The 17,060-nt window shown below is 49.3% G+C and overlaps 1 protein-coding gene across 1 annotated transcript in view; it reads left to right on the forward strand.

The window, feature by feature from the left end:
• Nucleotides 1-17,060, forward strand: part of LOC144718812 (factor VII-activating protease-like) — an 18,499-nt gene continuing 1,439 nt past the window's right edge. The window contains exons 1-15 of the mRNA XM_078594363.1: nucleotides 1-209; nucleotides 2,748-2,793; nucleotides 3,405-3,513; nucleotides 3,925-3,986; nucleotides 5,592-5,690; nucleotides 6,180-6,287; nucleotides 7,809-7,931; nucleotides 12,260-12,382; nucleotides 12,641-12,812; nucleotides 13,873-13,970; nucleotides 14,298-14,425; nucleotides 15,406-15,587; nucleotides 15,715-15,857; nucleotides 16,469-16,615; nucleotides 16,745-16,887. Of these exons, the coding sequence (XP_078450489.1) occupies nucleotides 120-209; nucleotides 2,748-2,793; nucleotides 3,405-3,513; nucleotides 3,925-3,986; nucleotides 5,592-5,690; nucleotides 6,180-6,287; nucleotides 7,809-7,931; nucleotides 12,260-12,382; nucleotides 12,641-12,812; nucleotides 13,873-13,970; nucleotides 14,298-14,425; nucleotides 15,406-15,587; nucleotides 15,715-15,857; nucleotides 16,469-16,615; nucleotides 16,745-16,887 (1,773 nt within the window). The 5' untranslated portion in view covers nucleotides 1-119. The remainder of the gene's footprint in view (nucleotides 210-2,747; nucleotides 2,794-3,404; nucleotides 3,514-3,924; nucleotides 3,987-5,591; nucleotides 5,691-6,179; nucleotides 6,288-7,808; nucleotides 7,932-12,259; nucleotides 12,383-12,640; nucleotides 12,813-13,872; nucleotides 13,971-14,297; nucleotides 14,426-15,405; nucleotides 15,588-15,714; nucleotides 15,858-16,468; nucleotides 16,616-16,744; nucleotides 16,888-17,060) is intronic.

A 17,060-nucleotide genomic window follows, 5' to 3' on the forward strand; every position in this document is an offset into this window, starting at 1 on the left:
TTTGTGAGGTTTAGGTTTAGTAGGGGGAGGAGGAGGTGTAACAGGTCGTGGGAGAGACTGCCGGAGTGCGTAACGAAGCCCTCGTCTCCGCCGCCGCTGCTGCTGCCGCCGTCGTCGTGATGAGGTGGTCAATCATCGTGGTGCGGTGGTCAGTCGTCGCCATTGTTTTCTTGTGTGCCTTGGGGAATAGCGCCGAGGCAAAAAAGAAGGTAACCGTGCACACGTCAGCACAATCAACACACTGCACATGGATGTATGGACTTTGTTGAACATCTTTCGCACCGGACGTGGCCATCCGTGCTAATCGGAGGTGCGGGGGGAGGACAACAAACTAAACACACAAAAAGCAATTCTAAAGAAATGCGTTTTCAATCTAAATGATTTAAAAGTGCATAGCTCCAGTGGCATCCGAATATCGGAAGGAAGAGCGTTCTAGAGGCCCGCAGAAGGGCATCACCATCATCAGCAGCGACATAAGCAATACTACGATCAACAGCATCGTCAGAACTATAATCATTATCTCGACTATCCATAACAATAATCATCTCGAATATCCATTATCAATCAGAAGAAATCGCATCATGAGTGACAGAAACGTAATTTTTTTCGTGAGTTTCAGAAGCAACAGCAGCACTGGCATCATCGTCAGTGGCATGACCCATTATTGGCCGTAGCAGCACCCCGTCAATAACATCAGGAACATCGCAATGGTCATCGCAATATTTATCCAGGAAAGCTTCACCGAGACTTGTTTTTTTCCGGATGGCGCTGCTGCATCGGCGGATATTTTGGCCTGTTCCGTTCATAAAGTGGTGCGTAGCTTCATGTGAGAGGAAAAGGGGGGAAACGTGGAGAAAACCCCGCCACGTTGCGTACTCGGGACTGCCAACCACCTGGCCACATCCTGGCCACATCCCAGCCCCATGCCGACATCACCTGGCAAACCCTGGTGGTAGTAACCCATCAAATTACTCACCAGGCACAATACTGTTTGGATTTCACAATCAGACAATGTCGCGCTCATTAGAGATCGAGTCATGTAGCCGTAGCCAATCCGTTTAAAATGTGATCGTATTTAATACTATACTTGAGTTGATTAGAGTACTGTTATGAGATGTCAGCATTTAAATAATATCTTGGTGGAGTGGTGGGGAGTGGAGCGGTGGCGCTGCGGTTAGCGCATTGTACTATGAACATAGCGACCTGAGTTCGCTTCCTGGCCATGGCTGGCATCGATCGCGAGCAATATCTAAACCGGTTCTTTGTCCATTCACTTCAGCAACTCGCACTGAGCGGCGTGGTGAAGTATGGTCAAACGCCCACCATGACTGACAGGGCGTGATGGTTTGACAAAAGAGCCCAGATGAACAAAATCATTATAAAAAAAACAAATAAGTAGGCTGGGAGATAATAGAGTCTCATCATGGAGTTGGTTTGATGTGCTATCATCAATTCAGCCAAAACGAACGGGAACATGTTCGCGCATTTGTAATGCACCTCTGGTACCAGTGGCCAGCCGAGCTATATACTGTTTTGGCATTGGCCATCATGTGTAGTCCCCGTTGCTGATCATGCGGATTGGTGGTAATAATGATGATACTTTTTCTACTTGTGATTTTTAAACTTCACTCAAACTGCAAATTGTAAATAATCATTGCAGAAGCATCATGAACACAATAGGTGCTCGCCAACTGCGGCAACATCGCAATGGTCATCGCAATATTTATCCAGGAAAGCTTCACCGAGACTTGTTTTTTTCCGGATGGCGCTGCTGCATCGGCGGATATTTTGGCCTGTTCCGTTCATAAAGTGGTGCGTAGCTTCATGTGAGAGGAAAAGGGGGGAAACGTGGAGAAAACCCCGCCACGTTGCGTACTCGGGACTGCCAACCACCTGGCCACATCCTGGCCACATCCCAGCCCCATGCCGACATCACCTGGCAAACCCTGGTGGTAGTAACCCATCAAATTACTCACCAGGCACAATACTGTTTGGATTTCACAATCAGACAATGTCGCGCTCATTAGAGATCGAGTCATGTAGCCGTAGCCAATCCGTTTAAAATGTGATCGTATTTAATACTATACTTGAGTTGATTAGAGTACTGTTATGAGATGTCAGCATTTAAATAATATCTTGGTGGAGTGGTGGGGAGTGGAGCGGTGGCGCTGCGGTTAGCGCATTGTACTATGAACATAGCGACCTGAGTTCGCTTCCTGGCCATGGCTGGCATCGATCGCGAGCAATATCTAAACCGGTTCTTTGTCCATTCACTTCAGCAACTCGCACTGAGCGGCGTGGTGAAGTATGGTCAAACGCCCACCATGACTGACAGGGCGTGATGGTTTGACAAAAGAGCCCAGATGAACAAAATCATTATAAAAAAAACAAATAAGTAGGCTGGGAGATAATAGAGTCTCATCATGGAGTTGGTTTGATGTGCTATCATCAATTCAGCCAAAACGAACGGGAACATGTTCGCGCATTTGTAATGCACCTCTGGTACCAGTGGCCAGCCGAGCTATATACTGTTTTGGCATTGGCCATCATGTGTAGTCCCCGTTGCTGATCATGCGGATTGGTGGTAATAATGATGATACTTTTTCTACTTGTGATTTTTAAACTTCACTCAAACTGCAAATTGTAAATAATCATTGCAGAAGCATCATGAACACAATAGGTGCTCGCCAACTGCGGCAGCGAGCCAGTGCCCGGAGTCTAACTGGGATGGGTGTGTGTGTGAACAGGACAAGGAGAACAAGAATGAAGGAAGGAGACGGCAAAGACAAAGGGGTGAGACCCGTGCCATGGGGTCATGAAGTCATTGGGGCAGGGGTCATCTGTGAGACTCTGGGGTCACTGGATTCATTTGAGCACCTGCAGACACCTAGGGTCAGAGTTACTGTTGCTTCTGCATCTTCATCAGCCATACAACAGAAGAAGTAGTGTGCATGTGTCAGTGTGTGTATGTGTACATGTGTGTGTAATTGTGCAAGTGTGTGTGCGTGTAAGTGCGTGCATGTGTGTCAGGGTGTGTCTTTGTCTTCGTGTGCCAGTCTGTGTGGGGAACAGTAGTGCAGCAGTGAGTGCGCTGCACTCTTGAACCCGGTGGTCCGAGTTCGATTCACAGCCACCAACAACAGTGACTTATCTAAATTTGTCCTGGGCCTTCCCTAGGTCGACTCAGCCTCAAATGAGAACCTGATGCGGTGTGTAGACATCACCACTTGGGAGACAAAAGCGGGTGGGTGTGGTGCTGGCTTCCCACCCCCTCATGTGACCGTGCCAGGCTTCATGGGTGCTCGCTAACCTCTCTTTCCCCACAAGTCTGTGAAGGCTATACGGGGGATCTCTGTCTTGTTGTGTCAGTCTGTGAGCGAGTGTGCCGGCGTGTGCGTCTGCAGTGTTCGTGTCGGGTGGAACGGCTCGCCATGGCGCTCGTTGCCACTTTCCATTCTCGCACAAAGGAGTCGATTACCAGGAGTGCGTGCCAGACGGGCAGGGAAAAACCTGGTGTGAACTCGCACAGACGCACTCACAAACACTCCACACGCACCCCCGGACACACGCACACCCCGACACACTCACACCCCGACACGCTCACACACTCTGTGATACACTCACACCCTTCCACGCTCACAGCGGCTTTAATAGATGCTCGCTAACACTTTAATAGATGCTCGCTAACAACAACAACCGCCATTCGCCACTAAGTGACTAACGCACACAGACGCACTCACAAACACTCCACACGCATACCTCGAAGCACGCACACCCCAACACGCTCACTCACACACTCCGTGACACACTCACACCCTCCCATGCTCACAGCGGCTTTAATAGATGCTCGCTAACAACGTTCGCCTTAAACATTATGTGTGATCTACATGCGGGATTTTTGTCATTTTCCGTGTGCGTGTATAGGTGTGCAACGACACATGAACTGGACAAAGATGGGAAATGGGGTTACTGCCCGACAGAAGAATGTAACGCACACGCGCACAATCACGCACACAATGAAACATCATCATGGTCACACACAAACACAGTTGTATGGAAGTACAACAAAATCCATGTGCTGCTATGTGGCGATGACGCTACTGGAACCCTCGTGCCAGACTAGGTTTTGTGGTCGGTCACAGGAGAGACATCTGTGGTATAGGTCAACTGACTGAGAGAACTGGCAGATGCACCACCGATGTTACCCACTGTGCCACCTTGCTGTGTTTTAGCCTCCCAGCGCCCTGCTCATTGTTGTGAGCGTCGCTCCTCTGCCCTCTCTCCACTGTTATTAAAGGGCGACTACCTTCAACTGCCCAGTAGCGTCCATCACAAGCCTCCTCCGTAGATGCTGATCTTGACACTGCTGGTACCGATCATTATAGATCTACTCAGCTGCAAATCCTCACCGAATAGATCAGTGCATCAGCCAATCTCTTATCTAGCCTGTCATAAACCTGTTTAGCCTCCTCTATTTGGCCAAACAGAAGCTGATTGGGCATTCGGTGGCTGGCCATGCAGGCCACATGAACCAATCGACACAATTTCACCTGTTGCTGGAATTCATTGATGGTACTGTTTTGAGGTGTCGTGGTGTGATTTTTGGTGTAATGCTAGCGCAGTGGTCCGCAACCGGGGGTACGCGGATCCCTGTGGGTATGTGGCAATGTCCCAGGGGGTACGTGAGGTTATTTATAAAATTGTGAAATTATATCATGCAGAGGAGTCATTGGTGAATAATCGAGTATGAATCTACCAATAAAATGTAAATCCGGATGGTAAATTAAAACGATGTAAAATACCTAAACTCATTGATCTTAAACAATGTGGTTTCCAAGATTATCCAGCCAGTGCGAACAAATGACGTCATGCATGCAGAGCGTCCGTTTATTTTGTTTTAATTCGCTTGCAGTTATGGACAATTGGTTCAAATATTGATGTTCATTATTCCTACATTCATTTCTCAGAACCACGTTGGGCCAGGCAAGGGGGTGCTCGGTGGAAACAAAATTCAACGAGGGGTACAGTCGCCAAAAAAAGGGTTGAGAAACCGCTGTGCTGGAGGACTGTATTTGTTGTGGCAGCGGTGGTCACAGTGTAATGATTGTTGTTGATGTGGTCATAGAGGACCAACTCGTGGGCTTCGAGCAACGTGCCCAACAAACGCACGCCCACTGCCAAACTGCCGGTCTTCCGCAGAAGCAATGGCCAGCGCTTAACCGGATCTGCACAAACTACGAAAGAAAATGCGGATACCTAATGGATAAGTGGAAATCAAAGGCTCTGTCTACAGTGTGCAACTGTGACTAAAAATGCAAACCTGGACTGTAGAACTTCGCACTGCCCCAAATATAAGTTGAAGGCGGTGGAACTGCGGTTCACTGACTTTCAGACAAAGCAATTGATTGGCTACATCACTTACAACCTCGAATGGTTGTTATTCATAGGCCATACGAGAGAATAATAAAGACCTGTGATCGTTCTGGTGGTGGAGTTGTTATGGATGAGTCACTGTGGTTGTGTAGAGGTCTGTCATTTTTTTGTCGTGTAGTTGTAGAGGATTGTTGTTATTGTGTTTTTGTTGCAAGCAGTGATCGAGTACAATTTGGATGAAGAGGAGCCTGTGTCCAATGAATCCGATGCCAACTCCGAGCAAAACTACGACTACTGGAACATCAATGACCGAATCGGTGAGGTCATAGGGCCAGGGGATCACGAGGAAAAGGGTCACAGGACGATGGGTCATGGGAAAACAAGATCACATAGGGTTACACTCCTATTAAAACGTAATAATTTCAACTTGTAATGCACACACAGATAAAGACTAAGAGGTGCGAGTAACCACAGATAAGCACCAACAGTGTTATCGGTCAATTAATTAGTGTTTACATGTGGAAAAAATCCAGAGCGCCTAAGGAATATCCATGTGTGCGATGGGGAAACACTATATCCCATACAGAGGATAACAGGTGGAGTCCACATTTTTGCTGTACTATATGCTCGTGGCAAGCCAGGGTATGGCACTTCGACGCAACATATGTATGATTGACCAACCCTCGCCTCCACAGCATTGCATTATGGGCGTACGCCACCATCGCCCAACTACCAATGTAAAGGAAATGTGTGCCCTCGAAATAATGTGAGTGGACATTCCATGTTCCGTGTATGTGTGTGTGCAGACCCATGCAACATGAAACCATGCCAAAACGGTGCCAAGTGCAATGCCGTGGGCTCTCGGTTCACGTGCAAATGTCACCCACCGTTCCATGGGACTTTTTGCGAGAAAGGTGACACGCACACCCACAGAGCGCACTGCACACCACGACACTACCACATAGCGCAGCACAACAACCCTAACACACCACCCCAACACACCACCCCACACACCGCGACACATCCACAAAAACGCCGCAACAGCGTAGCACGCACACACCGCCCCACACAGCACCCTAACATGCCCAGGCCACGCACCACAACACACCCACATAGCATAACACAAAACACACCACACAACTTACACTCACACGACCATAACACACACGCGTACACATCTGTAACACACAAAGCGCACTCCACACCAATCCACAAAAAAGCCAAGAGGAGACTTTTTGGCCGAGGCGTAAAGGGCAGAAAACCCCTTTCCCGTTCTGATTTCCGAACGGAATCAGAACATAAAAGGCCACGTGGGAGGGCGTGTAGCATAGTTTAGCGCCAGATATCAGTGCGGTTATGTCCCTACAGTTATCTGCGGCGAGTACAGAACAACGTCTTTAAAAACAGCAGCGCCACGCCTCTCTAAATCAAATTAATGCGATTCGTTCTCGGAACGGGAAAGGGTAAAAGAGACCGGATCCTCTAGGGCCTAGGCTGAGGCCAGTCAAGACTGGTGCTTCTAACACGTGTACAATCGCTGAAAGGCATATCATATTTTATTAATTACGCCACAGCCAAACAAGCGGCTTTGACGGCTGTATTGTTTGAAATGCATACCGGTCAAACCATACGGTTTACCTGCATTCTTGTACAGGGAAATTGAGTTTTCAGGTCCATACGGCAGTACAACCGTTTTAATACGGGTAAAAAAAAAAGTGTCTGTGTTTCTCCCTTGTGATGGGACTTTGTAGGATGAACGTTGAGATTTACAACGGCACAGGATGACCGATAAGGCCTGAACTGGTCTGTAATAAGGTAGAGGACACTGACAAGGGGTTGACAGTTGTATGAAAATGCAATACGGATAGAAAAAAGCGCGCGCCAATCGACACACGCTGCAAATGCTGCCAGAGCTCGGGCTCCCACCGTTCACTCACCGACTGGCTGGCCGCGCACGTGCGCCTGATTGGGGAAACACAGGGGGGGGGGGGGGACAAAGGGTGGTGGTCTTCAGGGCAATTGGCGGAGAGGATTTTGAGTGAAAGGACCGCCAAAACTCAAAAGAGGGAAAAGTGGTGTCGTTCCGAGGGCGGTTCGGGTCACCGGGATAGAATTGGTGGTTAACGTGGGAACGGTTAGGAAGGGTCGAGGAGGACCCTGAAGGGGATACGAGGGATGGGTGCCTCAGTGCAAGCTCCCTACGACTGCATGTGTCTTCTGCGTTGGCGAATAAATCAGGCCACGGTGAACGTACGCATCGTACTTGACTCCTCTGCGCATGTAAGCCGAGTTCAATCACAACACGGTGATACAAGAGACAAGGCCGCGGGTCCCACGTGTTTGTCGGTGCATGTCCTACGCCTGGAACACGCTCTGGCAGTAAAGGAGCCTCCCATGCCCCTGCCCTCCCTGCGTTTCTCCCGCGTGCCTCTCAGTTTGGGACCCTTGCCGTAACGTACGGTGCCGGAATGGTGGAGTGTGTCTCGTGTCTCCCTCGTCCCTGAACACCTTCACCTGCGACTGCATCCACCCCTTCTCCGGGCGTCGCTGTGAGACAGGTGAGGGTGACACGTGGCATCGACGAGGCGTGCGCGCACGTGTGCGTCAGAGATGTGGTTGGGGCGGGGGGGTGTAGCGGTTAGCGCGCTGCGCTACGAAACCCGATGACCCGAGTTCAATTCCTGCTCACGACCAAAACACCGGTGACGGTTATCTGAACTGGTCAAATGAGTACCTGGCGTGGTCGGATGTGGGTGATGGCCACCCACCCAATCGTGTACCGTGCCGGCCTTTGTAGGTGCTCTCTAACAGTACTTATCCGAAGTCTGATAAAGCTAAATGGAAGGGGGGGTCTTTGTCTTTCTAGGGATGGCACCCATTTTTAGGTGAATCTTACAAAATGTGAAAACTGGCATAGCTACGAAAATTTCAGACAGATTTCTTGGATTAATCCAAAACTGCGATGCCACGGGAAGTGAAACTTGCTTCTGTGACGACTTTCCCCCATCGTGGGGCGGCAGGGTCGCGCAGTGGTAACACTCGTGCCTCGCAGCAAAGAGGGCCTCGAGTTCGACGCACAACTCGGATGCCTTTCTGTGTGGACTGTGTTCTCACCCTGTTCTGCATGGGTTTCCTCCGGTTTCTCGCATAGCTATCAATACAACTGGTATTTTGGCAAACATCCCAATGCCGACTTAATTACCTGAGAAATTGCTCAATTGGGATTACACGTAGCAACATCGCCCCCGACTGCAAACACATAGCAGGACCCTCCTGAAAAGGGCATTGAGACTCGATGAGGAATTTCCTGGCTAAACGATAAACGAGCGGAAACAGGACCCTGCGGGGTGGGCTAGTAGGAACGAATAACCAAAGAATATAAACATAATGTATTATTACACTTGTTTAGCCAGGAAAGCCCCATTGTAGGTTTTTGTAGGGTCCTGCCAAGTGTTTGCAGTAGGGGCCGATGTTGCTACACCTAATCGGACGATACGAAGGGAGACTTTGAGGCCTATTTCTAGGCTTTAGGCCTAGCTGTAGGCTTTAGGTCGCTGTGAGTTAATATTGAATTTAAATGTTTTAATTATTAATGTAAAAGCTTGAAATTTAAATATTTCTATTTAAAAAAATCAGGGAATGTAACATTGTGAAACATTAACTCCCTTTCACACACGCGGGGGTACGATACGAAGGGAGAGTTTGTGGCCTAGTTCTATGCTTTAGGCCTAGCTGTAGGCTTTAGGTCGCTGTGAGTTAATTTTTAATTTAAATGTTTTAATTATTAATGTATAATTTAAATGTTATAATTATTAATGTAAAAGCTTTAAATTTAAATGTTTCTATTTTAAAAAATCAGGGAATGTAACATTGTGAAACATTAACTCCCTTTCACACACGCGGGGGTACGATACGAAGGGAGAGTTTCAGGCCTAGACCTAGCTGTAGGCTTTCGGGCGCTGTGAGTTTTTTTTTATTTAATTTCAAAGTTTTAATTAAAAGCTATCTCAGGGAATTATAAGGGAATGTTACACGTGTTTAGCCAGGAAAGCCTCATTAATTTAAATGTTTTAATTAAAAGCTATCTGAGGGAATTATAAGGGAATGTTACACTTGTTTAGCCAGGATAGCGTCACTGAGTCTAAAGGTTTTTGTAGGGTCATGCCAAGTGTTTGCAGTAGGGGGCGATGTTGCTACACGGACGGACAGACGGACAACGGACAAACGGACGGACGATAACAGGACCCTGCGGGGTGGGCTGGTAGGAATAATACTTAGTACCGGTACAGGGATATCGACCGGGTATAGAGGAGTTAAAGAAAAAATTACTGTATTCTAGTGTAACGTTAATTAAAAGTGTTTGTTTTGACAAGAAACGCTGTGAGATTTAAAGACTCGTAGTCTTTCATTTCCAAACGATCACATCTGAGATTAATTGACCTTAGATGGGGAAACTCGAATGCATTTACTAGTATAAAGGTGAAATAAAATAGAGGGAATAAACGGCACCTTGGTGCATTTTATGTCGTCTACATAGAGTTGAATAAACGGGCGTTTGGCATATTCATATAACAGTACTACATTGAGCAGTGTTTGTTTGGCACTTCGAGTTTTTATTCGCGTGCACGACATGGATACCGAAAACAACCATGACTTTGAAGACCCCAATGGTTGTCTGGACGCCCACGTTGAAAAGATGCTTGCTGAAACAGAGACCGCATTTGCTGCTGGAACCCTTTACAAACTCGCAGTGAAAAGCGTCGTTTCCATGGACCCAGAACCAACCGCAGTTGGTGCTGCTATAACGGTAGCATCGCCACCAAACATGCAGCCAGCAGCTAAATAATCAAAGATTGCAGCACAAGTAGAAATACTTGCGTGTGAATACGATGTAGTGAACACGACAGAGATGTAGTGAACACGGCAGAGATGTGGTGAACACGGCAGAGATGTGGTGAACACGGCAGAGATGTGGTGAACACGGCAGAGATGTAGTGAACACGACAGAGATGTAGAGATGATAGTGAACACGACAGAGATATAGTGAACACGACAGAGATGTAGAGATGATAGTGAACACGGCAGAGATGTAGTGAACACAGCAGATGTAGTGAACACGGCAGAGATGTAGTGAACACGGCAGAGATGTGGTGAACACGACAGAGATGTGGTGAACACGGCAGAGATGTAGTGAACACGACAGAGATGTAGAGATGATAGTGAACACGACAGAGATATAGTGAACACGACAGAGATGTAGAGATGATAGTGAACACGACAGAGATGTAGTGAACACGACAGAGATGTAGAGATGATAGTGAACACGACAGAGATGTAGAGATGATAGTGAACACGGCAGAGATGTAGTGAACACAGCAGATGTAGTGAACACGACAGAGATGTAGTGAACACGGTAGAACTATAAGCGAGTGAATAGCAGCAGCGACGAGCCTCTCGCTGCCTCTGCTCTGCTGCTGCCGGGCTGCAGATTCAGCTGAGTCAGGCACCACTGCCAATATGCACAACAACAACAATAAACGTGCTGCGTTTCATCTCTGTGTTAATAAGCCTCCCGCACTAGGCCTCGCGAAGCCTGCCGCACTAGGCCTCGCGCCGTGCTTTTCGTGCACAAATAAGGCGATTAAATGTATCTCGTCTCTGTGTTAATAAATGTTTCTTGTCTCTGTGTTAAAAAAAGTGCTGCGTTTCAGTAAAGTATTTTTTTTTTAAATAAACGTGCTGCGTTTCATCTCTTGTGTTAATAAGCATGCCGCACTAGGCTTCGCGAAGCCTGCCGCACTAGGCCTCGCGCCGTGCTTTTCGTGCACAAATAAGGCGATTAAATGTATCTCGTCTCTGTGTTAATAAATGTTTCTTGTCTCTGTGTTATAAAAACGTGCTGCGTTTCAGTAAAGTAAATTTTTTTTAAATAAACGTGCTGCGTTTCATCTCTGTGTTAATAAGCCTGCCGCACTAGGCCTCGCAAAGCCTGCCGCACTAGGCCTTGCGCCGTGCTTTTCGTGCACAAATAAGGCGATTAAATGTATCTCGTCTCTGTGTTAATAAATGTTTCTTGTCTGTGTTAAAAAAACGTGCTGCGTTTCAGTAAAGTAATTTTTTAAATAAACGTGCTGCGTTTCAGTAAAGTAATTTTGAAGCGAAGTTTAAAGTTTTGCCGTGATGCGCCGGAAGCGACGGCCATCTTGTTTAATTCACAGATCGCAGGGGGAGCGGGCGGCCATCTTGTCGGACAGGGTTATGCCAAGTGTTTGCAGTAGGGGGCGATGTTGATACACGGACGGACGGACGGACAAACGCGGACGGACGGACAAACGCGGACGGACGGACACATTCATCTATTGGTGTCTGGTCCACTTCGTTCCTACCAGTATAACTTTTAAGGTAAATGGTCGCCCTGTTTTCCTCACCCAGGAGTCGTCAAATCTAGATTTGAAGCAGCCAATGCTTTTTATGTATATTGAACTTTCGCACCGTACGTAGCCAATCGTGCTCATCGGAGGTGCGAGGGAAGGACAACAAACTAAACACAAAGCAGGAAAGAAATTCGTTTTCAATCTAGATTCAGTGCATAGCCCCAGTGCCTTCCTAATATCGGAAGGGTGTTCCAGACGGCCGCAGAAGCGCATCTGAAAGCACGCAGCGATGCAGTGACCGTCTTTGTTCGATCGCTAGCCAAAAGCCGCTGCTGTGAGGATGACCGGAGTTTGCGTAATGGTTTATGCTCCTTGACGAGATCAGCAAGGTATTGTGGTTCATTTGTGGCAAGCACTTTGTGATGTAATGAATGTGACTTTATAATGTATTCGTTCAGCAACCGAAATACTGAATGTATATTATATACTAATTAATATGCCACGTTCGACAGTGGGGCCAGTGTGCGCCGTGAACCCGTGCGAGAACGGGGGGCAGTGCTCGGCAGAGGTGGACAGCGACCAGAAGTTCACCTGCAGCTGCCCCCCAGGGTTCACCGGACCCTGGTGCCAGATCAGTACGCTCACCCCAAACGCCGACTCGCCACGACCACTCACCACAACTCACCTGTCCAGTCACCCCAACATAAAAAATTCGTTCGCACCCAAAACACAACACTCGCTTAGCCCAACACTCGCCCACGTATACGCTCAGAACCACAACACAACCCTCGCCTGCAACAATTCACCTCGAAACTCTTCTGTCCCGCCACAGACGAGCGCGCGAGTGTGTGTGTGTGGAAGGAGCGGTAACTCCCCACGTGTTGTGGGGGCAGATGACAGGGACTGCGTGGAGGGAGCCGGCGCGTCTTACCGGGGCCCCGCGTCGCTCACCTTGTCCGGCCGCCGCTGCCTGCGCTGGGACACGGCGGAGCTGCTCAAGGAGCCGTATAGTGCCCACCGCCCAGAGGCCGAGCAGTGGGGGGTCGGCGAGCACAACTACTGCAGGTGTCGCAAAACCGCGGCGACGAACCCGCGCGCGCACTTCCCAACTTAACACGCGATGCGGACAAGTCCCACGCGGAGAGACCGAGCGGACTTTTGGGGCCGAGCGGGTGGTCAATACCACGCTCGGCCGCCTTTGTCTCCCAAGTGACGATGTTTACACATCGCACCAGGTACTAATTTGAGACTGAGTTGACCTAGGGGAGGCCCTGGACTGGTTCAGACAATAGTGAGCAGGAATCGAACTCGGGTCACTGGGTTCCGAGCACAGCGCACTAACCACTACCACCTACACAACCACTGCCGGTGCATGAACGCGACCACTATCACACCACCTTCTACGATTACAACCGCTCTACAACCGCACCATCACATGCACATCCGCTGTCGGTGAGGCAAATACACTACTCGTAACGAATTGGCATGTTCTGTTTGAATGACAAACCTTACTAATTGGCTGTCGGGTGGCGGCGGGTTTAACAATATTTTAATATTTACGCGATCTAATCCAAAAAAAACCTAGACTTGATTATACGAATCGTTGGTAGTGACAAAACTATGTCCCTGTGGCACACCACAGCCACCACCATCACAAAAATGGGTGTAGAGTCAAGTAAATAAATGTATGGGGAAAGAAAAAGGAATGGGAAAAGAAAGTGATGCCGGGACGGAAGTCGCCAAGGTGGACAAAGACGAGCAGCCGGGAGGAGCACCGGTGGACAGGAATTGGAAGGAGAGGAAGAATGACCAGTTCAAGATGTCAGGGAGGGGAGGTAAAGTAAGGAGAGGGACAGAGAGGAGCAGAAAATAAAATGCAGTTGCACAATGCAGTGTGGGCTTCCACAGGGGTTGGGGAGAGGGCAGGGATTTCAGAGATGGGGTGGCCACACAAATCACATGATTTTTTGGGGCTTGAGCTGATATATAGATGTTGGTAGTGATGATGATAATAACGCCTGCTGACAATTGCGACATTTAAAGTGACGTTGGCAGTGATGAGTCAGGATGACAGTGACGTCGGGAGTGATGTTGGCATTGTTTTAAAATGGTGGTGATTGTGCAGGAACCCAGATGGAGACACGAAGCCTTGGTGCTACACCTTCAATGACCGTGGAGTCAAGGCCTGGGAATACTGTCAGCTGCCTGTGTGTGCTGATAAAGGTGTGAACACGACCCCAACCATAGCATTCTCAATGTCCTAAACGGCCACATCTCAAATGCTTCGATCGTTCGGATCGTTTCTTCTTTTCCAGTCTCACATGACGACGGTCCCACCCACCACATGGGGGATTGTCGGTGCAGTTTTTAAAAATGTTTTTACTCCAACTCAATGCGGGCCTGGGACACAGCACTGATCACAAAAAAAATGGGGGGGGGGGGGGGGCTACGGCAGAGCTTGATGAAGAGGGGTGGATTGGGCTCGTGCGAGCCGTGAGCCACTCACGTTTGTAGCGGCTCTCCCTGTATATTGCCGCTCTCTCCTTCCAGTCCAGGAAAAGCCACAGCAACAGAGACCCAGGCCTAAACCACAGCCTCAACCACCACAACCACAACCACCTCAACCACAGCCTCAGCCTGGAACAGAGTTCAGCACATGTGGACTGCCTGAAGTTCAGGTGTGGACATTGATCGTGCACCCAGAAACACGAGGGTACGTTTAAAAAAAAAAATTGTGTTTTTATCCTCAAATCCATCCCGATGGTGCTATCGGCGTTTGTCACAAGATGTAATGTCCATTCGGATCTCTATGGCGGAGCAGTGCAACTGTTTGTTTTCGATAATCGCAAGCAGAAGCACATATCACAGAGCTACCTCCGAAATAACTGTGCTTAACCCCATCCACACGTAACAAAACTCGACACATTTGTAAATAACACTGCCCTAAAATATATATATACAATTGGCGACGTTTTGGGCAATGCCCCTTCTTCATAGCACATAGGCCAGAGAGAGGTTATTAAAGAGCGGCACTTTCTCACCTTCTCGACCACAGTAATGTTCACCGCATGAGTGTCAAAACCAAGCATCTAAGCCATGGCAGCTCAGCATCCTTACTCCTGGGGCGTCCAACCACCTCAACAAGTACACATGTACCAAGTGTACCCAGAGGCACGAGTCCAGTACACGATCACGTATCAGACTCGTTGGGGACCGAGGTATGGGCAGATGTGTGATGATGTCGGTTAATCTGCCGAGTCTGGTGTCCTCATTATTCCAAAGACCAGATTTTGTTCTATGGGAGACAAGAGATTTTTGCAGACAGGCTCCGCGATTGTGGAATTCCCTTATTCGGTCCATTATGGAATCTGAGTCTATTACACCTTTTAAATAACTTCTTAAAACTCAACTGTTTTCACAGGCTTTCTCCACAACTCAAGCTTTAACGTAAAGCGCTGAAGCCTTGCGCGAATTCCTCTCTAGAAAACTGCTTATTTTCAATATACAATCCCAGTTACACCAATGATTGTGCACCAAAACTGCTGGACGTGATGGTTAATGGGTCAGGGCAGCTACGCGACAGGTCGGACGAGCGGCGTTCCACTGCACACGTTTCACCACGCTGCCCCCCCCCCCCATCAACTCAAACCCCCAACAGTCGTTCATGGGCCGGATCGTGGGGGGGCAAAACGCGCGGCTCGGCTCGCACCCCTGGCAGGCGTCGCTGCAGATACGGCAGCGATTCTTCCTGAGCAACGCCGTCTCCACCGTGCACATGTGCGGGGGCACGCTCGTCGCACCGTGCTGGGTGGCCACCGCCGCCCACTGCATCGGCACCACGTGCGTAACTCGCGAAGCACAGATCCACGAGCACACACGCACGGGATCCACAAATGTATCGTGTTGACGATGGTGGTGGTGGTGTTGTTGTTGTGCTCGTATTTATGCTGTGGTGGTGGTGGAGCAGCAAGACAGAGAATTTCCGGGTGAAGCTGGGTGTGGGGCGCTTGGATCGCGAAGCGGCTGGCTCCGAGCAGGGCTTCGATGTGGAGCAAATCATTGTGCACGAAGGGTGGGGGAAGGGACAGTACGAGCATGACAACGACTTGGGTAATGTCTATGACCATCACATCATCTTTTCGTCATTATTATCACATCACCATGACCATCATCCCATCACCACATTACCATTATTATATCACCATAACCACCACCATAAAATCACCATCATACACCCATCCCGAAACCTGCTGTCACCATCATCACCACAAGAATACTGCAACACGATTGCCACGTTTAGCAACATAGTGAATTATATCAAGATAGCTATGGATGCATTCAACCTCCATCAACTTCTGTATTAACAGCACCTCTGATAAGCACGGTTTGCTACGTACAGTGCGAAAGAAGTTCAACATACATACATAAATACCACCTCCATGACCATCACATTCATCAACATCGCTACCTCCATCAGCCACTCCATAAGTATTTCCACCATCACCAAGTCCATCAGCATCATGCATCTTCTCACGTCCCACTGCATTGTAATTTGTAATACATCTTTCTTTGCCCCCCCCCCCTCTCCCCATATCCCCTCTCGAATCTTCCTGTGCACCCCCCCCCCCCGTCTCCTCATATCCACCTGAGTTTCTCCACACCCCTGTACCGTACCTCCCCCACCATCCCCAACGTCTCCCCCCCACTCCCCGTGTCGCCAGCGCTGATGAAGCTACGAAAGGTCGGGAGTCACTGCGCGCAGGAGTCGCGCTACGTGCGCACCGCGTGCCTCCCTCAACAGGGGGAGGCGCTGCCCGCCGACTACAACTGCGACATCTCGGGCTGGGGGGCCACGAGCTTCAAGGGAGGTGCGTGCGCACGACGGGAACAAACGCAAACGTGGCCAGCTCTGGGCCCAGCGGGCCTTCGACGCTTCGCGTGGCCCCAACGTGCACCTGGCTAGCCTTGGCGCATTTTTTGTTGGTTTTCGTATGTAGCGGGCTCGCAGGAGCTGCTGGAGGCGCAGGTGAAGGTGATCGCCACCCCGCGCTGTAACACGCGCCAGGCCTACAACGGCGGCATCACCGCCAACATGCTGTGCGCCGGCAACTTCGAGCGGGGCGGGGTTGACACGTGCCAGGTGAGATGTGAGCCGACGGGTGGCGTGCGGTGCGTGATGCGTGCGACGTGCGAACCCGTGGGGTGCATTGCGTTGGTGTGAGATGCGTAACACGCGATGAGTTCGATGGATGAACCCGCAGTGGTGTGTGGCGGGAGGTAAGCAATGCAACGCATTGATGTGCATGCGATGTA

The sequence above is a fragment of the Lampetra planeri genome, chromosome 5 (genome assembly GCF_965212315.1).
Source record: "Lampetra planeri chromosome 5, kcLamPlan1.2.h2, whole genome shotgun sequence".
NCBI lineage: Eukaryota > Metazoa > Chordata > Hyperoartia > Petromyzontiformes > Petromyzontidae > Lampetra > Lampetra planeri.